Below are 25,595 nucleotides of genomic sequence, written 5' to 3'. Positions count from 1 at the left end.
CTTCTGGAGTTCTTGTGACTCTCTTCATTGAAATGTGCTGAGTGGGTAATACATCTTGACTTCATTTTGGTTGGGGTCTCAAGTTAAGTACTCCAAGGCCAACTCCACACAGATAGTCACCTGAGAGTATGGAGTTTGCACGTTCTCTGTGTCTGTCTAGGTTTTCTCTGGGTGCTCCCACAGTCAAAAGATGTGCAGGTTAGGTGGATTGGCCAGGCTGCATTGCCATTGGGTCCAGAGATGTGCTGGCTAGGTGGGTTATCCTTGGGAATACAGGGTTACAGGGATAGAATGGGGGCAGGGCTGGTTTGGATGCTCTTCAGCCGGATGGTTTGTTGGGAAATAAAATCTAATTTTGTTTGTTGTTTGTGGGCAAAGCTTAACGAAAATCTGCGCCTAATCATGGTTTTAGCAAATTCCCCAAAGGAAGAGCAGTTGGTCTTTATTAAGAAGTATCCAAAACTGAATACTCATTAATTGAGTCAGATAGACCTTTTGTTTGAGGAGCATTTAAACTCTCCTTTATTGAATAGTCTTGCAAATGCACTGCTCATGTATTAAAATCCAAAGTAATCAAATATAAAGCAACTTGCCAAGAATTTCAGGTAGCTATACTCAATCTACAGGCTGCTTCTCAGGACTATGGTTACCCTCTTCAACAACAAGACCGATCCATCCTGTTCTTCCCTTGCACAGCATCAATGTGTATTGCAATGTTGAAAAGAAAGATAAAGTGGTATAAGTGCATGATCAATGAGTGTACAGACAGTTATTTCAACTTCAACCAGGGCAAAATATTAAAGTCTGAACTTGTGGTTTATGAAAAGATACCATGTGTGAAATTTTCACAATTTTTGAACAGAAGGGCAATAGTGATAAATTTGAAAATGCAGTGACAATGGAACAAATCTGATTCTCACCATCAAGGGAAGAAAACTCTATTTTTGTCATTGTGGTTTAAATGGTTAGATCAGATGCATGATGTCATGAGACATGTGATGCTCTAGTATAAAGATCCTTGCTTTCAGTCACCCCCTGATCAGTGCAATGGAGTCAGTATATCATGTTCAATCAGTTAGTTATTTATGTCATGTAGTACTCATTCAGTACAGAATCCTGACTATTTGTAAATCCGAGGTATCATTTCACGATATGTAGTGTTACTAAACTTAAGGGCATGTGTCTCAACAAGAGCTCAACCCTTGTGGTATACATTAGATGAGCTAACATTTAGAGAAGCACTCAGACCACCTCCATTTTGGCAATGGTGTTTCACCCAAGAAATTATGTAAATCCTCACAGTAGTTTTTGCCAGATGGCGAGGTATTCACAGATCGGGCCAGCACGAGTATTATCAGAGGAACGCTGGGGTGCAGCACTCACTCAGAGCTTGGCACATCCTGTAATAAGACAAGGTAGTGAAAATAAGTAAGAGACTTACATTACTTAATAAGATATTTTTTCTCAATAGCAAGGATCCTGAAGTCCAGTCTTGATGGATACCCTGAGAAGTGGCATTATGTGTGAAAGTGTGAAGGATGATGAGTATCTGACATGACTTGGCCTGACTTGGCATTAAGTCTTCACAGGGTGATAAAGGATTGGAAGAGAGTGCAGGAGCACAGAGGATGTGGGAGACATAAGGTTTGTACATGACTTCGGTTGGCATGAAAGTTGATCAAAAGCATGGAGTTGAGTACAGAGGCACGGCTTTGCATGGAGACTCTGATGAAGGTGATCGGTGGGTACTACGGAATAGGTTGGCACATGACGTATGGGGTTCTAGGGGCAGTTATAAGGCATTGGGTTGACATGGATGGGCATGCAGAATGTGTGGTGTTGAGGATGGTGCTGGAGGATTTTTTATGTGATTGTCTTTTACTTTTAAGTTTAAAGCATGGTCACAAAGCCCAGAAGTAAGCTTTCTCACTAACCTACCTCTGTACCTGACATCCTCTTCATGTTTTCTCAGGTTGCCGACATCTGCTTGATTTCCAATCTAGGCTGGTGTTCTCATCCTGCGTCAAATTTACAAGTGTGTGCAATTATTTTTAATGGTCAGTTATGTTGACTAGAGATCGAACTCATAAATACCATGTCTACATGAGCATGTCTACATTTTGTGGCAAGTAACTCACGTCCTGATTCCCCATAGTCTTTCCACTACCTACAAGGGACAGGAATGTGATGGAATACCCTCTACTTGCTTAAATGCTCCAACACCATTCGAGCATCCAAGATGAAGCAGCCATTTTGATTGGTTGCCCATTTCTCTCCACCATCAACAAATAGTGGCAGCAAAGTCACCATCTGTAGATGCACTGCAGCAATTTGCCAAGCCTTCATCAATGGCACTTTTCTGACCTGTGAGATCTGCCACCTAAAGCAACAAGGACAGCAGGCACATAGGGATTCAACCATTATCCTATTTAGCCCCACGTCACACCTCATTCTGATCTGGAACCATATCACCATTTCTCCATCTTCACTGGATCAAAATTCTGATACTCCCCAATTACACTTCCAGTGTACATGCAGCAGTTCATGAAGGCAGTCCACTGTCACCTTCTCCAGGGCCATTAGAGATAGGCAATAAGTGTCAGCCTTGTCAATAAGATCCACATCCCACCAGTGAAATAACATTTGTAAATTGTCTCAAAATTGAACTGAAAATTTAAAATGGCAGATTTGAATCATCAGTGTTATAACTTGAAAGTTATTGGTACTATTTTTGGGAAACTTAAGAAATTTCGTCTTTTTTAATCAAACACAATCACAACCAATGTATAAACTATTGATTGTCTGAAAGAGCAACTTTTAGAAGATATCTTCTACTTAGTTGCTTGGCATTTTGATCTACCTTGTACACGATACACAATCACCTACACCACCCTACTTTGAATGTGGATTATCATTCTGGGGACCAGAAATCCTTCAGACCTGCCATTGATATCCATTCGTTGAATTACAGGAACACATGAATTATGAATATCATTCACGTGAGTTTTTTCACAAGATTGAAAGTGTGCATATGTTTAAACTGATGCTCTCCTTATGAATCTATTGTTATAAGTACTGGTTTTCTTCATTAGCAGTTTTTTTTTTAATACCACCTTCATCTGACATGCAACCTAACTCGCATCCTGATACTTATCTCATGTGTCTGTCATTTTAGCTTTGGGATGTTACCAGGTAACGGACCAGTTTGGCCAGTTCTCAAGCCCTTCATCTTTCTCATGGATTCAGCTCAATTTAAAGATTTTGCTCAAGGTATTGAAGCACATGCAGCTAACAAGCAGACAGTAAGGCAGACACGACATGTCAGAAAGGTAAGAACTTTAAAATAGCTTGTTTAACAGACAACCTGCAGCCAGACCACATTGGGTTAGACAAAAATATCCTTCTATAAAACTGAAAAAAGTAAAATTAACACTTCACTTAATTTGTTAGTTGAAATAATTGTAAGTTGTAAGTTTGTAGAAGTGTCAACTTGTATCCAGCTTGTAAGATATGTTTATAATGGCATTATGTTTCACAAATGTGAACTTGTTTCTCATTAAAGAAGCATGACTACTTCATGGCTCAATTACATCTGCTCATGTATCCGGTTACTAAGGTTGCCACTAGAGCAGAATTGAGGATTAATTGTAACCTTATCTTTAAAAAATAATATCCATGACTTTCTTCCTAAATACACTCTTCCAGTTTTAGAGGACAAATATTTGTCAAGCAGATTTGTTTTAAAGAAGGTTGACTGTATGTTTGTAGTAATGCTCCTTGAAGCATTGATGCTCACCAGTGATGTTATGTTACCCTTTACTAGCACTTCTACTTTGCTAAATGTTCTTCCAACCTACAGTGCACAAACTACTGCCATGGTGGTGTCAGGAATATCATTTTAGATCATGTACCTACAAGTTTGCCATTACTGCATCTATTTTATTCTTAAAGATGCATACTTGAAGGATGGTAGTATGCTTTGCTTTTTTTTTAAGAATCATCTTGATTCAGCCTAAGACAGTGATAAAGGAGTGGAATCTGTGGTGATGGAAAGGAATTCATGGAGGGAATGTTCAGTCAAAGATGATTGGTATTTTCAATTGGAGGAATTTGAGTCTCCCAAGGAATAGAAATAGCAGAGACAATGGAAAGGCGAAAACAAGTTTTAAAAAAAGCAATAGAGCAGCCTGTAGAGACACCAAGAAAGACAAGAAAGATAAAAAGAGTTGTGTATCATGACCTCATTAAAATATGGTGTCATTTGTAGCTTTACTTAGGGCTTATTTCAGTGCTGTGGAAATTTCTTTTTGTCATGGCATTCAGAGAAAATATGTTAAAGAGGTTTGGTGAGGAAGAAAAGGAGGTTGGAGATGGGGTGTTACTTTGTAACCAAAAAGGGAGGCATCAAGGATGGATTCATTTCAAGAGGGAAATAATGGCAGAAATGTTTAATGGCAGAATAGTGCCAGTAGAAAAGGGAATGTTTACAGTGCCTGCTACCATGCATACTGGGATGGGAGTTTACTGGGAATTGAAGTGAGGGAGCAAAGAATGAGTCTTATGGAAAAATAAGCTGAGAAGAGATGAGGGAAGAGAAACTGGAAGAAGCTGGGGTGGCATGGTGGCTCAGTGGTTAGCACTGCTGCCTCACAGCGCCAAGGACCCAGGTTTGGTCTATGTGGAGTTTGCACATTATCCCCACATCAGCATGGGTTTCCTTCAGGTGCTCTGGTTTCCTCCAAATTGCCCATAGTGTTCAGGAATGTGTAGATTAGGTGCATTCATCAGGGGAAAATGTAGATGTAATAGGGTAGGGGAATGAGTCTGTGTCGGATAATGTTCGGAGGGTCAGTGTGGACTTGTTGGGCTGAAGAGCCTGTTTCTGCATTGTAGGGATTCTATATTTTAAAAAAGAGGTAGCGCAGTGGCTTAATGGTTAGCACCAGGGACCCGGGATCGATTCTAGCTTCGGACAACTGTCTGTGTGGAGTCTGTACATTCACCCTGTGTCTGCATGGGTTTCCTCCGGTGCTCCGGTTTCCTCCCACAATCCAAAGATGTGCAGGTCAGGTGAACTGGCTATGCTAAATTTCCCATAGTGTTCAGGGATGTGTAAGTTGAGTGCATTAGTCAGGGGAAATGTAGGGGAATGGTTCTGGGTGGGTTACTGTTTGGAGAGTCATGTGGACTTGTTGGGCCAAAGGGCCTGTTTCCATACTGTAGGGATTCTATGGCAGGGAGAATCCTCAGGGAAGGTTTGGCTCAGCGAACAAGGGAAATGTGTGGGATACAGCAGAGCCAGCTGAATGACAATGAAATCCATGAGCTCCTCATATACACTGAAGATGGGGGATGGAGAGGCTGGGAAAGAGAGGTTGAAGATGCTGTGTGATATTTGAGCAAAGCTTACAGTATTTCTTTTGCATTCCAAGATGATTCAGAAATAATGAGCATTTTTAACAGAGATCATTAGTGTTTGAATTATAAAACAATGTCACTGCAATTAGGTCTTAAAGTGCAAAGCTTAAACTCCTGAACACTGGATCTATGAAATCTGCAAAATCATATTTAGTACAGTTAAATTGAACTAAATTGTGAACTTTTGTTGTATGAGTTTACAAAATACAACATTCACAATATCAAAACTCTTTGGATATTTAGGGCAAGATGTTAGTACAGTGAGTTCTCTTGACATTGACCTGAATGAATGAGACAGCTTAAAGTTTCATCATTCAAAGCCCATCCATTTACACAATGTTAAAATCACACCTATTATAGTCTGATTATCTTGGAATTCAGTTTCTTGAAATGTGAATTGAATAATTCTGAATTTTGTCAGATATGTAAGTCGAATCAAATGCATAGAAAATAATTATCAACTATAACACTTTAACAAATTGCTGTTGTATTTCAAGTTCTTCAGGGGTGAATACAAGCTCTGGTAGCTTTCCAAAAAAGGAATCTTCACCGTGGTCAAATGTGAATGAAACAAGCATTTCACTGCCAGTTGCCTGTCGAAGCAAAGAAACTTCCAAACAGAGCCATGATTCAGGAATATTGTCACCTGTGAGTAGCTGACCTCTCATGTAAATATGTTGTTTTTTCTTCCTGTTTATTTGATCAACAATGGAAAGGATCAACAAAGTAAGATTTGTTGATTGGTTTTTTTCATGAAAAATAGGACTTAAAATACATCAAGGCTCGGTGGTTAGCATTGCTGCCTCACAGCACCAGGGTCCCAGGTTTGATTCCAGCCTCAGGCAACTGTCTGTGTGGAGTTTGCACATTCTCCCCATGCCTGCGTGGGTTTCCTCCAGGTGCTCCGGTTTCCTCCCACAGTCCAAAGATGTGCAGGTCAGGTGAATTGGCAGTGCTAAATTGCCCATAGTGTTAGGTGCATTAGTCACAGGGAAATGGGACTGGGTGGGTTACTCTTCGGAGGGTCGGTGTGGACTTGTTGGGCCGAAGGGCCTGCTTCCACACTGTAGGGAATCAAATCTAATCTAAAAAAAACCCACATGGTCCACAAGGAAGAAGGTCTTGTTCAAGGAGAAGCAACCATCATCATGGTCTGATATGAAATTCTGAGCCTCATGAGGTGCTGTTGCTCAGTTCTGTTCAGAATGGTGATCCTTCACCTAGTAGCACTATACTGAGGTTTTCCTTTGAGGTAGAGCTGGGTTTCCATTCCTTCTGTCCTGTGCAGCCAAATGTGGCCAGGTCAAGTCTGCTGGCACTTATGGTTTTGCTGTTGCCACTGATAGTGTAGCTTCTCTTCAGAAGTTGCGAGTAGAGCTGTACTCATTATCCAGCATTCGATTATCTGACTATCAGATTATCTGGCAAGATCGCAAGGTCCCAATGCTCGGCTAAACTGTTGTCCGGCATTCAATTATCTGGAATTTGATTAACCAAATGAAATACTCTCCGTCCATGTCCTTTGGATAATCGAGGTTCCTCTGTATAAGCTACTCCCATGCTGCAATGAAGGCTGAAAACAGGGAGCTGCAGCTCATGGTGAGCAAAATATTGAACAAGCTAACAAGTAATTTTCAACATGTTGGAAAACTCCTGTCGAGTAGTGGAAACACACTCAGAGCAAGTCCTGAAAACCAAAAGCCTTTCAGAATAACATCTGTGCATTTTAAGAACTTACTGGCTTTCCAGCCTGTCAGTTTCAAATCGCAATGAATCCTTGTGCTGTTGCCTTATCGATGCTGATGATTTTAAGTCAGCCTAGGAAATCTGAGCTCTAGCTGTTAAAGTCAGAATGCTGGGCTCAAGTCAGAATTGATTGCTTCATTCTATATTTCAGTACCAATATCTTCAGAGTGTTCCTGCATGCCTCTGTGTAGACCCCAATAAAGGCTGACATACCAATAGTTTGGGGTGGATCCACACTTCTGATCATCACCCTTCTGTTGCCAGTTATAATTCTGCCTATTAAATACTCCAATCATCAATGTAGCATAAAAGGATACCCAGAAAAGCACTCAATGTACATTCAGTCTTCTATATGGAGCCCACTCAGTCTAAATAGGACAGATATGTAAATATTAAATATATAGATATATATGTGTATATTTATGTTTTATGATCCCTCATTCATTTTGTGCAGTTGCTTGCTTAAAATTCTGCTTTGTAATCCATTGATTCACAACTACATTCAAATGTCAGAAGTAAGCATGGGCTTCCTCTGGAAGTTCTGGTTTCCTCCCACAATCCAAAGATGTGCAGGTTAGATGAATTGGCCATGCTCAATTGCCCTTAGTGTTCAAGGATGTGTAAGTTAGCTGCATTAGTCTGGGGCAAATGTAGAATAGAAGGGGTGGGTTACTCTTCGGAGGGTTGGTGTGGACTTGGGCTGAAGGGCCTGTTTCCACACTGTAGGGATTCTGTTCTATTGGTAGTGGGACAAAAAAAAAGGGGTGGCACGATGGCTCAGTGGTTAGCACTGCTGCCTCACAGCACTAGAGACCCGGGTTTGATTCCAGCCTCGGGCGACGGTCTGTGTGGAGTTTGCACATTCTCCCTGTGTCTGCGTGGGTTTCCTCTGGGTGCTCTGGTTTCCTCCCACAGTCCAAAGATGTGCTGGTCAGGTGAATTGGGCATGCTAAATTGCCCATATTGTTAGGTGCATTGGTCAGGGGTAAATATAGGATAGGGGAATGGGTCTGGGTGGGTTACACTTCGGAGGGTTGGTGTGGACTTGTTGGGCCAAAGGGCCTATTTCCATACTGTAGGAATCTAATGTAAGCATCATTATCATCGTGAACAAGGAAATCAGATATCCGAGCTTTTGCAGATCTTCAAGTTTCACTGATTGTACTTCCACTGGTCACAAAAATAGCTAAATAAAAAGAACAGTGTGATGGATCGCGAAATGTCTAAAACAAAACTATGAATCAGTTAAACATTGCAGTAGGCTGTCAGGGGAGATGTTCCACGATGAAGGTTGAGAAATGAACTCTAAGATGCTGAATCACTTTCTTACATCTGTGAGTTTCATTTTGCTGTTTTACAAAACAATTAATTAGAGCCAGATGTCATAAATGAAATTTTGTGTAAATTTAGTGCTGTACCAGGATGAAATATTTCAGTAAAAGTGCAACAGATGTTTGGTATGATCTTTCAGGTTAAGAAGAAAAAACATCAGTTATCCATCATACAGCATCTCCATGAAGTCATGGGAGAGTTAGATATGCTAGCAAATTGAGGTTCAACAATTTGGGTCTTACGTTCCTTGTTTGTTTTAATGAAATCTGGCAAACATTGGAGGTAATGCTAATGCAAACCAAAACATGCAAAGGAATTGTAACAATGAGAGAGGCCAATCATTGTAAATCATTACAACAGGGTAAAGGAGGTTTGAGAAGTCTAAATGGAGAATGGATTGATTAGGGAATGTGTCTTGGTGAGTTAGTGATAGCACGAAAATGATGAAGAAAACATACATACGCTAAGGGAAGTAAGGAACGGTGTCATGGTTTTACAAATATAGTCACTTACTGGAGATGAAGAGAACGAGTATAAAACTTTGGTTGTTTTAAATGGCCTAATCTTTGGGGATAAAAATATAACTAAGACCTCATTTTTGTGACAGAAAATAAAAGGCTACTTTCTTTAAAGCATCCTTTAAGCAAGCAGAGTTCAGATTGCTGGGATTTCAAATTAGGCAAAAAAAAATGCTGGCATGCAGCTCATATCCCTGCTCTGGTGCAGGGCTTGCACATGTCTGCCTAAAAAAAAATTGTCTGACTTTGCAGATAAGGAGAGCTTGATTCTATGGCAAATTGTATCATTGCTACAAGTACTTGTTTTACAGTATCCTGAGGGCACTAAAGACATGCATTATAGGTTGAAGACCTTATGAACACCAAATTCATAACAAACCAAGTCAATGGCTTATATGCAAGTTTCCAATCCTTTTTCTCCCCACTGATTTACAACCCTGAGCATCCTGAGTACATCTGGAGGATCAGCTTCTATTCTCAATCTTCCGAGGAATCATCCTTAATGTACTGGAGCAAGCTGATTTAATTTATTTATTTATTCTCACTTGTATTTTATATAACATAAAATAACAAATAATGTAAAATTTGTTGTACAGTGTTGTCATTTTCCAGTACCATCTTAAAACACCAGAAAAATAAATCAAAACATAGAATACAAAGGCAGAAAAATGAAGAAATAAAGAAAAAGTGTTTAACTTTACAGTTCTTGTTAAGTGTTCTGCCATGGGCCATGGGCCTGGTGGCCAGGTGTGAGTCTCTTTCACCGCGTCACAGCCACTGGGATGAAAGTAGCCACTCTTCAGCACCATCTCACCGATACCGATGCCCTTGCCAGTATGAGTCTTCAATAGACCTTGCCAATGCAGATGCCACCAATGCCACCAGTGGCCCAAATAGAACTCCACTGTTGCCACGGGTCTGCTTCGGGCCCATCTCACTGATGCAGCAGCTGCTGATGTGGCCAGGTCTCATACTGGGCCCAAACCTGCCTCCGCCACTGTCTCCATTAATCTACACTGGATGCAGATACTGCTGGGAATCCAAACCTGCCTCCACCACTGCCTCCATTAATCTACACTGGATGCAGACACTGCTGGGAATCCAAACCTGCCTCTGTTGCAGCAGCAGTCATGAGTCATCGATGCCAGGAACCTAAACTGGCTCTGATGTCACCTCCATAGGTCTGCGTTGCTGGGCTTACCCACAGCCATCAATGCTGTCACCATGATTGAGCTCTTCGCCAAGAGTTAAGTAAAATAAAATAAAAGAGAAAAGGAAATGAGAGAAGAGAGAAAAAAAGAAAAGAAAAACAGACGTTATCTGGGCTCAGAAGTTCTACTCCACTGCTATGTTATCGGAATATATTTGGTAAATCTGCTGTCCATCTACACCCATAACAGTGGCGTCCATGTATGAATTTATATGTATCACACACACACACAAGAACTCATGCACAAATGCATTCTACTGACCAAACAACAGAAAACTATTCAAATCTAACATTCAAATTGCTTCTCAGTCTTAAAAAAGGCAAAAGAAAGTTTTGATTGAAATATCTTTTAGCATGCATTCAAAAAAAAGCACATAAATATATTTTAGTACATAAAAGTTTACATACACATTAATCAGTGAGTTATAGAGATGTACAGCACAGAAGCAGACCTTTCAGTCCAACTTGTCCATGCAGACCAGATATGGGCCGGGTGCTGGCAGGTGGGACTAGATTGGGTTGGGATATCTGGTCAGCATGGACGGGTTGGACCAAAGGGTCTGTTTCCATGCTGTACATCTCTATGACTCTAATCTAGTCCCATTTTCCAGCACTTGGCCCATATCCCTCCAAACCCTTCCTATTCATATACACATATCCAGATGCCTTTTCAGTGCTATAATTGTAGCAGCCTCTACCACTTCCTCTGGCAGCTCATCCCATACATGCACCACCCTCTTCTTGAAAAAGTTGCCCCTTAGGTCCCTTTAATATCTTTCCCCTCCTACCTTAAACCTATGTCCTCTAGTTCTGGACTCCCCCAAACAAGGAAAAATACTGTTCATCCTATCCATGCCCCTCTTGATTTTATAAACCTCTACAAGATCACCCCTCAACCTCCAATACTCCAGGGAAAACAGCTTCAGCCTAATCAGCCTATCCCTATATCTCAAATCCTCCAACCATGGCAACATCCTTGTGAATCTTTTCTGAACCCTTTCAAGTTTCACAACAACCTTCTGATAGGAAGGAGACCAGAATTGCATGCAATATTCCAAAAGTGGCCAACAAATGTCCTGTACAGCTGCAACATGACCTCCCAACTTTTATACTCAGTACTCTGACCGATAGAGGAAAGGATACCAAACGCCTTCTTCACTATCCTATCCACCTGCGACTCCACTTTCAAGGAGCTATGAACCTGCACTCCAACATCTCTTTGTACAGTAACTCTCCCTAGGACCTTACCATTAAGTGTATAAGTCTTGCTCTGATTTGCTTTCCCAAGATGCAGCACCTCGCATTTATCTAAATTAACCACCATTGCCATTCCTCAGCACATTGGCCCATCTGATCACGATCCTGTTGTAATCTGAGGTAACCTTCTTCACTGTCTACTACACCTCCAATTTTGGTGTCATCTGCAAATTTACTAACTATACCTTCTATGTTCAGATCCAAATCATTTAGATAAATGACAAAAAGAAGAAGCATATGTCAGGTATAGACAAGATCAAGTGAATCCTTGGAAGAGTATATAGGCAGTAGGAGTAGACTTAAGAGGGAAATCAGGACGGCAAAAAGGGGACAACACATTTTCAGCTCTGATGCTGCCTGACCTGCTGTGTTTTTCCAAATACATGTACATCGTGTCCCTCAGGATTCCCTCTAGCAACTTGCCCACCACTGATGTCTCAGTCCCTGTCTATAGTTCCCTGGCTTTTCCTTACCACCTTTCTTGAATATTGGCACCACATTAGCCAACTTCCAGTCTTCCAGCACCTCACCTGTGACTATCGATGATATAAATACATCAGCAAGAGGCCCAGCAATCACTTCCCTAGCTTCCCACAGAGTTCTAGAGTGCACTTGATTGGGTCCTCTGTAATATGGACATATTTCAAGATGTCACGATCTGTTTCCCCACATTCTATATTTTCCATTACCTTCTCCACAGTAAACAGTGATGCAAAATACTCGTTTAGTATCTCCTCCATATCCTGCAGCACCATACATAGGCTGCCTTGCTGATCTTTGAGGGGCCCTATTCTCTCCCTAGTTACCCTTTTATTCTTAATATATTTGTAAAAACCCTCTGGATTCTCCTTAACTCTATTTGCCAAAGCTATCTCATGTCCCCTTTTTTGCCATCCTGATTTCCCTCTTAAGTATTTACTCTTCCAAGGATTCACTTGATCTTGTCTATACCTGACATATGCTTCTTCTTTTCCTTAACCAAACCCTCAATTTCTTGAGTCATCCAGCATTCCCTACACCCACCAGCCTTTCCTTTCACCCTCAGGAATATACTTTCTCTGGACTCTCATTTCTGAAGACTTCCCATTTTTCAGCCGTCCCTTTACCTGTGAACATCTGCCCCCCCAATCAGCTTTTGAAATTTCTTGCCTAATGCCATCAAAATTAACCTTCCTCCAATATAGAACTTCAACTTTTAGATCCGGTCTATCCTTTTCCAGCACTATTTTAAAACTAATAGAATTATGTTGCTGGCCCCAAAGTGCTCCCCACTGACAACTCAGTCACTAACCCTGCCTTATTTCCCAAGAGTAGGTCAAGTTTTGCACCTTCTCTAGTAGGTACATCCACATACTGAATCAGAACATTTTCTTGTCCACACTCAACAAATTCCTCTCTATCTAAATCCTTAACACTATGGCAGTCCCAGTCTATGTTTGGAAAGTTAAAATCCCCTACTATAACCTATTATTCTTACACGTAATTCAACAAACACATCGACCTGGACCCAATATACCGGCCACTACAGTGGACAGCTCGAACTGACAACCGGAAGCGGCAGAGACAGGCCACTATAAATGCCGGAGGAAACAGCACAGAAGTGCTTCACAGGACGCTCCCAAGCACTGACGATGTCACCTAGACAGGGGACGAAACGTTTGCAAGACAAATTCCCAGCTCGGCGAACAGAACTACAACAACAAGCACCCGAGCTACAAATCTTCTACCAAACTTTGAACGTAATTGAAATCTTCTTACAAATTTGTTTCTCAAATTCCTGCTATTAGCGGGTCTACATTACAATCCTGTTAAGTCCTATCTCAAAGAACGTAATGACCCGCTTTCAGAGATTTGAAATAACATTTTCATATTCTGCATTTCAGTTTTTACACCAGGATTCCAAATTTACCTTTTGCTTCTAGTGGGCCATCATAATTCAAATCCCAACGCTTAAGTTAGGTTTTACTACTAACAGGCAGTGAGGTGCTTTAGTTTTACTGCTGTTTTTCTTTTCAAAGTTCCTGTAAATGATGAATTATTGATACTGTCTCCACACATTTTATGACAATATTTTTCAAATGTAGTTTTGCCTTCTTTCATTTCACCCTTTTAATTTTGTTTTGAATAATAATGTTGATCTGAGCCCTACTCTTCAAGTATTAATAGCAATGCTTTGCAAGACCTACCTGTAATATAAGAAGTTTGATGTCTGAAACTGAAGAAATTTGCACTTTTATCCAAGTGGCATTGCTGAATTGTAAACATAAATGGGAGTTGTTAATTTGTTTAATGATCTAGTGGTATAATCACCTAACTGTTAATCCAGAGACCCAGATAATGTTCTAAGGACCTGGGTTCAAAACCCACCACAGCAAACATTGGAATTTGAAATCAATTAAAAAACTGGAATAAATAATCTAATGATGACTATGAATCCATTGCCAGTTGTCTGAAAAACCCATCTGGTTCACTAATGTCCTTCAGGGAAGAAAACTGCCATCCTTACCTGGTCTGGGCCTACAAGTAACTCCAGACCCACAGCAATGTGGTTGACTTTTAACTGCCCTCTGGGCAATACATGTTTGTCAGGTGTCTTCATTCTGTGAATGACTTTTTTAAAAAATGTCTTGACCTCATGAACTCAGTAGTTTATAATTAGTGGTGCAATTGTTGTATTTTTCTGTTGAAAGGTCAAACAAGCATAAATCTTGAAACATATGATGCCAGTATTGAAACAGTTTGCTGAAGACAAAGCTTCGTGAAACTTTCTTAACAGAATGGTAGAATTATTAAGAATAATTGACCTATTACAGTCTTTTCTCAAAAAATTACTGCTAAAAATTTGCACTGCTAATTTTGTTGAACATTTACACGTCATATTCCAAGTGAAAACAAACAAAGCTAATTTAAGGTTAATGTCAGTCATTCCACAGTATTGAAATGATAGCACATGAAAAGATTGCTCAGTTGAGATAGTTAATACCTGGTTGATCATATTGTAAAGGTGTTTAATAACTTTGTTAAGGTTAAGAGGACCAGGCAGAGGACATTAGTTATTATATATAAAGGGAGCAGACATTGGTGATGAGATGAAAGGGTTAAAACTGAGCAAGTCAATAAATTCTCTCCACAAGGGAAATGTATGAATCTTCTTTCTACATTATCAACTTAGCTTAGAACTTATTAAGACAAATGTAGTACGAATTAGTTTTCAATTTATGAAAATAGAGAAGGGCAAATTTCTGAAAAAAGAAACTTCATCGTGTCAATTAAGGCAGCACATATTGGGTAATTGAATACCAGTGAGGATTTTCACTAACATTGCTTTGTTTTTTTAAGGCAAAGCTAACAACAAACAGATGAGTTGCATCTTATGCCCAGCCTAAATTAAGTAACCTACTAGAAATGCCTTTGCTACAGGGCTTGTCCTGTTTGAACCCAAAGCAGAACTGTTCAGCATTCCATATGACCACATTATTAGGCAAGGAGTAACTAAGTGTGAATGCACAGTTGACTCTTTGAATTTGGAAAAGCCAAATAAAAGCACTATGGATCATAAAACTGTCAATTGAGTGAAATGCAAGTACTGTTGATCAGAGATTAACTTCAATGAGTCCAATGTTGTTACTTTGTACAGTCACTTTATTTCAGGCAACAGCACATGATCAAGGCTAAATACTGCATTGCTTTGTAAACACTGCAGTGATATCGCTGTATATTGACATAAGAACACTGGCTTTTGGTGCCCTGACAAATATATGACAAGGGAACAGGTGAAAGTTTCAGACTCTCAGTTTAACTAGTCACCAAAGAACAATTTGGGGTTTATTCATCCTCTTCAGCCTAAGAATAAATGGCCTATGTAATACAGGTCAGCAAAATATTTACCTCCAAATAAAAACCCCAAATAGACTTGGAAACCCTTTTAAAATGTCAGACAAGATCAAAGATCTGGGATTCCTGATCCCATTCCTGGAAGTTCCAATTTATGGGATTGCCTTTTTAAGGATGCAAGATGATGTGGGTTAAAGCCCACACCTGACAATGCTGTCCTGGACAGCTCAACTGCAGGAAGAAGCATGTACTAGTCCTCTATGATTTTCATGGGATTGTACTACTTTTTTAAAAAAATGCAATGGTTTGCAGAATCTCAGAGATGTCAGAAACCATAGTCCAGATAGAGTCATGAAGACGTACAGTACAGAAACAGATCCTTCGGTCCAGCATGTCCATGCTGACCAGACATCCCAACCTAACTTAGTCCCATCTGCCAGCACCTGGCCCATATCCCTCTAAACCCTTCAAATTTATATATCCATCCAGATGCCTTTTAAATACTGCAATTGTACCAGCCACCACCACTTCCTCTGGCAGCTCATTCCATACATATGTGGGGAAACCCTTTGCAATGTAAGTTCAAAAGATCCTCCTTATATCCAATATATATACTTCCCTCATAGCCCTATGCCAGGCTATGGACTTAACAAATCGTCCTTATGGCCTGTCATATCCCACATGTCAATTGCACCCATCCCTTATGCCTCCTCATCCCCATCCCATGATATGAACCCTGCAATAACAAGCTATGGCACTCTCATGCTCATTCAACCACTGTACGCTGTGTAGAAGCCATGAATGAAATGTAAACATATAAAACAGGAGTTGGAGTAGTCCATTCAGCCCTCAAATCTATGCCACTTTCAATACTATCAAGGTTGATCTGATCGTAACCTCACATTCACCTTCTGCTTCTGCTTGATAACCTTTCACCCTGCCTTGAAAATATGCAAAGAATATGCTTCCACCACTTTTTCAGGGACAGTTCCAAAGATGCATGACCACTACCAAAAATAAATTTGCCTCATGTATTTTTTAAATGGGCAACCTCTGAATTTTAATCAGTGACCCAAGTTCTGGATTCTCTTAGAAAGGAGATATTGTCTCCACATCTTCTCTGTCAAAATCTCTCAGGATCTTCATATGTTTCATTAAGTCACCTCTTACTCTTTTAAACCAGTAGATACAAGATTAACTTGTTTAACCTTTGTTCATGAGATAACCTGTTCGTTCCAGGTATTAGTTTGGTAAACATTCTCTGGACAATTTCCAATGCAGTTACATCCTTCCTCTAATGAGATGGTCAACACAGTTTTCCCAGATGTCGTTGCACCAGTGGTCTGTATAATGGAAACATAATATTCCCACCTTTGTATTTATCGCTTTTGCAATAGTGATAACATTCTAGTGGATCTGCTCACTGTACTTGCAAACATGCTTTCTGCATACAAGATTCATTCACAAGGACACCTGGATCCCTCTGCATCTCAGAGCTCTGCAATCAATCACCAATTAGATAATGTGCTTCTTTTTTATTCTTCCAGCCAACATAGAAAATTTTACAATTTCCTATCTTATGTTTCATTTGCCATTCGCTTAAACTATTTATATCTTGTTGTAGCCTCTTTATGTCCTTTTTACAACTAACTTTCCTATCCAACTTTGTGTCTTCAATAAAATTTAGCAACCATACTTTCTGTCCCTTCATCTGAGTAATTTGTATGAATTGTGAACAGTTCAGGTGTTATCCTTTTGGTACAACACTTGCTTTATCCTACCAGCCAGAAAAAGACCCATTTATGCCCACTCCTGTTTACCAGCCAAGCTTCCATTGTTGAAGTAGAACATGAACAAAAGAGCTCATAAAGAAAGATCATTCCTTGACAGTGTTCTACGTTCTTTAAAAAAACTCATTTAATGCAGCCCAATTAAAGGTAAAATCTCTTCATCTTGTGGATATAAATAAAGTGGAACTGACTGCAGAGATCAGAGAGCTGGAGCTTCTAATCAGGTTGGGGGCCTGGTGTTTCACCAATGGAATGGAGTTCTGGGCTCTCAGCCAAGCTATATTCTCTGTGTAAGATTGACATCTGAATGTAAATGTGATCATTCAAAAAGTATATTTAATATAATGGCAGATTGAATATCATAGGCTGGCCAAAACGACATTTGTTTTTAATTTGATTTATTTGATTTATTATTGTCACATAGGTACAGTGAAAAGTTTGGTTTTACATACAGTACAGGCAGATCATACCATACAAAATGCATTAGGGTAATAGAACAGAGTAAAGAATATAATGTTCTAAAACAATTTATAGAAATAAAATATGCATATCAGCTGTTTAGCATTTCTTGTTGGCAATTGTTTCTCTTTAAGGTTTTTTTCTCAAGTTGCACATACTTTTTAGCCAAGGGATGAATGAATGATCTATTTCTAGACCTGTGCCAATGTCAAATTGACCATTCAAGATAGAAGCGATAACAATTCCTTCAACTTTACCTTTCTCCTTGAGCAAGATGCTTCACTTCCATTCAGTGGTAGTCCACATACATGGCTGGGATATAGAAAATAGTACATCCAGCATGAAGGATTGTTTCTAACTGGTCAAACTGCCAATACACTTTATGTACTATCCTGGTTTCTGAACATTTCTGAACAGCTCTCCAAATGATCGCAAAGAATTTCCTTAAACTTATTTAGAACAGGCTTCTAAGGAATGGGAATGTGCACTTTCTATTGGGACATCAGATATTCAAGTGATATTGGTAACTTGGTTCACAAACATGATTTAAAAATACAATTGACACCACACTTTAAGAAATGCTTTTTTCAAAAGCTACATGGCAAATAACATGTTGCAAATTTGTTTTTTCTAATAGCAGTATTTCATTCACTGAACATCATATTTTATTTATTCATGTGGCGTGGGCATTCTAACTGAGATGGCAGTGGTAAGCTGCCTTCTTGAAAGGCTAAATCCCTTGACAAGATACATTGCAATAACCATAATGCTGTTAAGAAGGAAGTCACAGGATCTTGACCAAGCAACAATGAAGGAACATTGTGATAGCTCCAACCCAGGGTGGTGTGTGTCCTGGAAGGGAAGTTGTAAATGATGTAATCCCATGTATCTACTGCCCTTGTCCTTGAAGGAGGTAGAAGGTATGCATTTATAAGATGTTGTGCAATGCCCCTTGTAGATTGTACGCACTGCTGCCAGTAAGTATCGCTGGTGGAGTGAGTGAATGTTGAAGGGAATGGTTGGAGTGCTTTGTCCTAGATGGTGTCAATCTTCCTGAATGTTGTTGGAGCTGCATTCGTGCAAGCATTGTGTATTCTATCTTAATTTGTGCCTTGGAGATGCTGGACTCACTTTGAGAAATCTGAAGATGAAATGTACACCACAGAGTTTCCAGACCCTGACCTGCTCTTGTATTTATTGTATTTATATGTTGGTCCAGTTCAATTTCTGGTCAGTGGTAACTGCCAGCATGTGAATAGTGGGGGATTCAAGTGGCAATGATTGGGATCTCTCTTATTGGAGATTGTCTTTGCCCAGCATTTGAGGAGCACAATGTTACTTGCCACTTATCAGCTCAAGCCAAAACTTTTTCCAGGTCTTGCTGCATTGAACATTGACTGCTTCAGCATAAGGAGTCAGGAATGATGCTGAACATCATGCAATCATCATTGAATATCCCCAAATCTGACGTTGTAATGGAGGGAAAGTCATTGATAAATCAGGTGAAGACAGTTGGGCTTAGGTCATGACCCTGAGGTGATGTCCTTTGACTGAGATGTTTGACCTCCAATAACCACAACCATCTTCCTTAGTGCTAGGTATGACTCCAAACAGTGGAGATTTTCCTCATTCTCATTGATTTCAATTTTCCCACAGTCCCTCTACACTCAATCAATACTGCACTGATGTTAAGGACAGTCAATCTTCCTTCCCTTCTTGATTTAATACTTTTGTCTATATTTGAACCAAGTCTGTATTGCAGTCACAAGTACAATAATTGAAGAGGAATTCATATTAAACTTTGATCAGTAGGTTATTGTTGAGTAAATGTTGCTTAATAGCACTGTCAATAACATTTTAAATTACTTTGCTAGTGATTGAGATTGGAGTAATTGGTCGACCTGCTTTTGGCATGCTTTTGAGGACAGGACATGCTTGGGCATTTTCCCACATTACTACATCGATTCTAGTGTTGTAATTGACTAAGTGCATGGCTAGTCCTGGACCATATTCTTCTATAATATTGCTGTAATGTTGACAAGTTAGCCTTTTCAATATCCAGTGTCTTCAGCCATTTCTGGATATCATGTAGAGTTGATCAAATTAGTTGAAGAATGGCACATAAAGTGATGGGGACCTCCAGAGGAAGCCAAGATGGATCATTTGCACAGCACATCTGGTGAAGTTATCTGAAAATGCTTTTGCCTCATCCTTTGCGCTGAAATACTGTGCAAACCTTTCACTGAGGATGAAAATATTTGTGAAATCTCTTCCCCCGGTGAGTTATAGTAATTGACTTTGTTGGCAATACGGCAAAACTGCAGAGCTTAAATCTGAAATATTAGTTGAAATGATAGCTCTATCAATCACGGGCTGCTTATGAACCTTAGAATACAATTAGTCCTATGTTGTAGCTTCATCATGTTGACACCTCATTTTTAGATATGCTTAATGCTGCTACTGGCATGGCCTCCTGCTGTCATGGTAGGTTAGAGTTGACTTTCTGGTTTAGTGGTAATGGTACAGCAAGGTTAAAAATTATCCTTGAGTAAAGTTCTGCTTTTGATGGCACAACATCTCATGAATGTCAAATCTGGAGTTGCTAGATCTGTTCAAAATCTTTTCCATTCAGCACGTCAGTAATGCTGCAAAACTTGATGGAGGAATCCTCAATATGAAGGTGAGACTTCATCTCCTCAATGCTCCTACTAACATTTTCATGAGATTTTACCGTGAAAAACCTATGAAAACTTAAAGCTTGTGAAACCAAACTTGGTGTTCCCATCTTAACTGAGGCTTTATGTCATGATTCTGAATTTAATTTGGATATTTAAGAAGTTTCAGCTGTATTTTCTGGTTATTAATTTTATTAGTAAAGTATAGTTGTGATTATAATATTGTATATGGAAGTTAGACCAAAATGGTATTTTCCGTTAAAGACTTGGACTTTATTTTGGAAACAGGCTAACTACGGAGATTTTAAAATCTGCTTTAGGAAATAAGGTTGTATTTGATAATAAAACATGCAGGTGAAATTAGCACTGCATTAAAAAAAAGGGAATTATATTATAAGGTCACATTGAATATTGCTACAAAGAATGGAGAGTAAAAAGAAGTGCTATGCTTGTAATGAGAATGATGAGGGTAAGATTTCACCTAGAGCCCCCGCTTTAGCTCATGATAAATTACAATACACAGGGGCTGGAGCCAGTGAGAACTCACTTATGATGATAATGATGTGAGGCAGATAATTCTATTTCTTAGACCTCATTATGATGCTGTAAGAAAGACTCCTGCTGAAACCCAGTTGGAATCATTATACATCATCACAGCACAACTTCCATAAAATCGAGAGAACAGTACTGGTATTAAGTTGAATGGTGGGATAAGGGAATCCTTCTGGGTGTTATATAAAGATAGAGCACAGAAAGACTTGGTTTACATATTGGAGCACTCCTGTTCCTCTTAACCCAAAAGACAGACTTCAAAACACATTTTAACATCAGCTTATCTTGGTTTCTTCTCACCACACCACTACTGATGGTACTGCTACAACACGGGTTTCATTCATGTGAATTTGCTCCAACAAAATTGACAAATTGGGGAGACTGTTTCTAAAGCATGAACTTTTAAAGTGTGCATTGGTTATAATGTGATTTGGGTGGCATTAATTTAAATGGTGCTGCTATAATGCAATTTTTGTATAACATGGCATTGCACAAGAATGAAACTACTGTGTTATAGCAGTACTAGCTGTACTTATACGCTTGAAAGAATGCATGTCTTTAAGGAATCCTCAGTAAAAATTGAGGTGGTGTTTGCATGACATCATTTGACTTTTACATTTTAGGCATGAGATCCCATCGGTCTGGGGCAGGCACCAATAAAGCCATTGAAACCTAAAGGGTCAAAGAACATTGGAAGTGTGAAAAAAACAGAGCCAGAGAAAAGATATACATTGTGAATAAAGTTAGTAGATGGATTTCCAGTGGTCAATGTTCTAGGAATCTCAGAAGTTTCTAGGAATTGATGATTTCAGTAACTGGGTATAGGTTTGCTCGCTGAGCTGGATGGTTCGTTTTCAGACGTTTTGTCACCATACTGGGTAACATCTTTAGTGAGCCTCTGGATGCAGCACTGGTGGCATGGCCCACTTTCTATTTATGTGTTTAGGTTTCCTTGGGTTGGTGATGTCATTTCCTGTCCTTTTTCTCAGGGGGTGGTAAATGGGATCCAAGTCAATGTATTTGTTGATAGAGTTATGGTTGGAATGTCATGCTTCTAGGAATTCTCACAGTTGTCTCTGTTTGGCTTGTCCTAGGATAGATGTGTTGTCCCAGTCGAAGTGGTGTCCTTCCTCATCTATATATAAGGATACTAGTGAGAGTGAGTCATATCTTTTTGTGGCTAGTTGATGTTCATGTTTCCTGGTGGCTAGTTTTCTGCCTGTTTGTCCAATGTAGTGTTTGTTACAGTTCTTGCAAGGTATATTGTAAATGACATTAGTTTTGCTAGTTGTCTGTATAGGGTCTTTCAGGTTCATTAGCTGCTGGTTTAGTGGGATGTTCGGTTTGTGGATTCCCATGATGCCAAGAGGTCTGAGAAGTCTCGCAGTCATTTCTGAGATGTCTTTGATATAGGGGAGAGTGGCTAGGGTTTCTGGACTTGTTTTGACTGCTTGTTTGGGTTTGTTGCTGAAAAATCAGCAGACTGTGTTCATTGGGTACCCGTTCTTTTTGAATTAACTGTATAGGTGATTTTCCTCTGCTCTGCATAGTTCCTCTGTGCTGCAGTGTGTGGTGGCTCATTGAAATAATGTTCTAATGCAACTTTGTTTGTGGGTGTTGGGACAATTGTTTCTGTAGTTCAGTATTTGATCCGTATATGTTGTTCTCCTGTAGATACTGGTTTGAAGTTCCCCATTGGCTGTTCGTTCTGCTGTGACATCTGGGAGTGGCAGTTTGTTGTTGTTTTCCTCCTCTTTAGTGAATTTTATGCCAGTAAGGGTATCATTGATAGTCTTGAAGGTTTCCTGTAATTTGTTTCATTTGGTAACATTTGGCAGCCAGAGCAGGAACTTCTATAGGCAGATCTGAAGGGATGAAGCAGGGGCGTTTAGTGCAACAATAACCATCCTAAAATGAATATCACAAATGTTTCTTGGTTTGCTAAAATAGATGAGCATAAGTGCTTATGGAGTAGAACATGAGAAGGGCATTTGATCCCTTGAACCTGCTCAATTATTTCCTGAGATCACGACTGATTTAATTGTGGCCTTAACATCAGCCTCCTGCCTATCCTTTTAACCCTTGACTTTCATGGAATATTTTCAATCACTTCATCTTTTTGCTCTCTGGGTTATTGAGTCTCTGAGAGAAGAAATCCCATCTATTCCCATCTTAAATAGGAGATCTATTATTTTGAGACTGTGCCTCTCATGAAGGGAAATATTCTCTCAGCATCCACCATGTCAAACCCCCTCAGAATCTTATGTTTCAATAAGATCACCTCTCAATCTTCTAAAATCCAAACTTGCACAAATGTTTCCCATCCTTTCATTGCAGAAATCAACTCCTTGTCTACACTGTCTCCACTGTAATTATATCCTTTTTTAAACTGGGAGACTCGAACACTTAGATTACTTACTTACAATGTAGAAACAGGCCCTTGGGCCCAATAAATCCACACCGACCCGCCAAAGCACAACCCACCCAGACCCATTCCCTCACACCTAACACACTACTGGCAATTTAACTTGGCCAATTCACCTAACCTGCACATTTTTGGACTGTGGGAAGAAACCGGGGCACGCAGACACGTGGAGAATGTGCAAACTCCACACAGAAAGTCGCCTGAGGCAGGAATTGAACCCGGGGTCTCTGGCGCTGTGAGGCAGCAGTGCTAACCACTGTGCCACTGTGCCACCGTGCTGCCCACTTACTCAAGTGTTAGTTCACCAATGCCCTATAACATTGTAATAACACTCCGCTACTTCTATATTTCATCCCCTTACAATAACAAGCAATATTCCATTTTCTTTCCAAATTTCTTGCTGTACCTGTTTCCTAACTTTTTAAGTATCGTGAAGTAAGAAATCCACATGCTACCATCTGCAGTATTCTGTACTCTCTCCCTAATTATATAATACTCAGGTTTTCCATTCTTCCCACCTAAGTGTACAAGGTCACATTTTCCCACGTTATACTCCATCTCTCAAATTTTTGCTGACTCTCTTAACCTGTCCATGTATCTTTGTGCCATCTCACAACTTGCTTTCCTATCTATCCTCATGTCATCAGCATATTTTGCTACAATACACATCATCTCTTCATCCAAGTCATCAGTACAGAACTAAGTAGTTGGGGCTCCACTGATCTCTTGATGACCTATTAGATAAATATTGTCAACCTATGAAAGCTCATGTACCCATGCACCTCCAGAAAAAATCTAGAAGCATGATTTATCTCTGTGCTATCCGTGTGCATACAATAGAAATAACAAGATTATTGTGACAGTTTATATCCTCCCTCTCACAGGAAAGATTGACTCAGAGCTGGGACCATTGCAATGATCTTGATTTCAACAAAGCAAAAGTAAGCAAGTAGAAGACCATGTAAAATGATCAGTTAGAATCATTAAAATAGAGGACATAAAGGTTTACAGTGAAAGAAAGATTGGAGATATAGGTAAACAAAATATTTTTAGCTTATAACATGTCTCAGAGTGCCGCTTTCATGAGCAGACTACTGTTTTGCTGTGAAATCTTCCTGCATATCATACCTATCAAAATCACTGGAAATTACATTTGGTGTGTTATACAATGTCCAAGTGACACTTAGCTTATAAAGGAAAACATTAACATTTTCTCTGCCAGAAACCAAATCTTTCCAGCATCTGAAGTTTTTTTTTGCTATTTGTTTCACCATATCAGGTGACTTTTCAGAAAATGCAGTACTGAACAGCCCAATCTAACTGTCTCAAAAGGTAATTAAACTTAGTGTTGGATACATTTTGACTTGCAACAAATTCCAAAGTATGTTCCAATACTATTTGAATACATACTTAAGTCAAGCTAAATAACAGCACCTTTCATAGTGGGACATGAAATGGAGAGAATTTCCTTAACTTTTAGTTTGTTTCATACTTCCCACCATTCAATTTTTTTTCTTTCTTTTTATAATGTTAATGCAGGGAATCTTTCATTAAAATCAAAGCTTTGAGTGGAAACCATGTCTAAATCTTTTAAATAGTTCCTGGTGAATGCAAATTAAATATGCCTGGACAAGGTTCAACTATAACAGACTTCGAAATGCATGACATTCAAATGTTATATGATTAATCACAGCCACAGTTGTGCAGTACATGACTTAGGTTTAAATTAGGTATAATGGCTACACATAGACTTAGTTGGTGATTTGTTTTAAAAATGTACATGTAACTACTTAGAAACACAAGAAAAAGAAAAGAAAGAGGTCTGTCCTGTTTATGTATATTGCAACTAAACATCATGACTCCAAATACTTCCCACCTACTAGCATGTAATCTCCTGGAAGAGATGAGACACAGATTTTAAAAATTCATGGACACCTTGTAAAAAGTTCAATTTTGTATCTGACTTCAAGCTAAAGGACAGAAATAATATCACAGGAATAATTGTGAATCAGAATGTGAAAGGACCTTAAGGGGCATAGAACAATTACAATCACCAGAGAAAGGATACTGAGAAAAACTTAGAATTAAAATATGGCAATCCCCTTGGCCTTAATGGACTTTATCCTTGGATGTTAAAAAAAAGTGGCTGTTGTCATACGAGATGAAATGGTTTTAATTTTCCAAATTTCCATAGGTTCTTTAAAGGTCTCGTCAGATTGGAAAAATAGAAATGGTTATTCCTTTATTTATTAAAAAAGGAGAAAGAGATCAAGAATCTGCAGGCTGATTAGTGTAACAGGTGGCAGAGAGAAAATGCTTAAATCTATTATGAAGGAGATTATTTCATAACAGGTAGAAAATCTTTATGCAATCAGACAG

General features: G+C 39.4%; 1 protein-coding gene across 1 annotated transcript in view; it reads left to right on the top strand.

Moving 5' to 3' along the window:
• The first annotated feature begins 1,515 nt into the window (after positions 1 to 1,515).
• Positions 1,516 to 25,595, top strand: part of LOC140478421 (uncharacterized) — a 39,681-nt gene continuing 15,601 nt past the window's right edge. Inside the window, exons 1-4 of the mRNA XM_072571687.1 lie at positions 1,516 to 1,644; positions 1,973 to 2,035; positions 3,176 to 3,329; positions 5,916 to 6,066. Of these exons, the coding sequence (XP_072427788.1) occupies positions 3,319 to 3,329; positions 5,916 to 6,066 (162 nt within the window). The 5' untranslated portion in view covers positions 1,516 to 1,644; positions 1,973 to 2,035; positions 3,176 to 3,318. The remainder of the gene's footprint in view (positions 1,645 to 1,972; positions 2,036 to 3,175; positions 3,330 to 5,915; positions 6,067 to 25,595) is intronic.

Source organism: Chiloscyllium punctatum, chromosome 6, assembly GCF_047496795.1.
Source record: "Chiloscyllium punctatum isolate Juve2018m chromosome 6, sChiPun1.3, whole genome shotgun sequence".
NCBI lineage: Eukaryota > Metazoa > Chordata > Chondrichthyes > Orectolobiformes > Hemiscylliidae > Chiloscyllium > Chiloscyllium punctatum.
The sequence above is the reverse complement of the archived record's forward strand: the minus strand, read 5'-3'. Positions and strand labels throughout refer to the sequence as shown.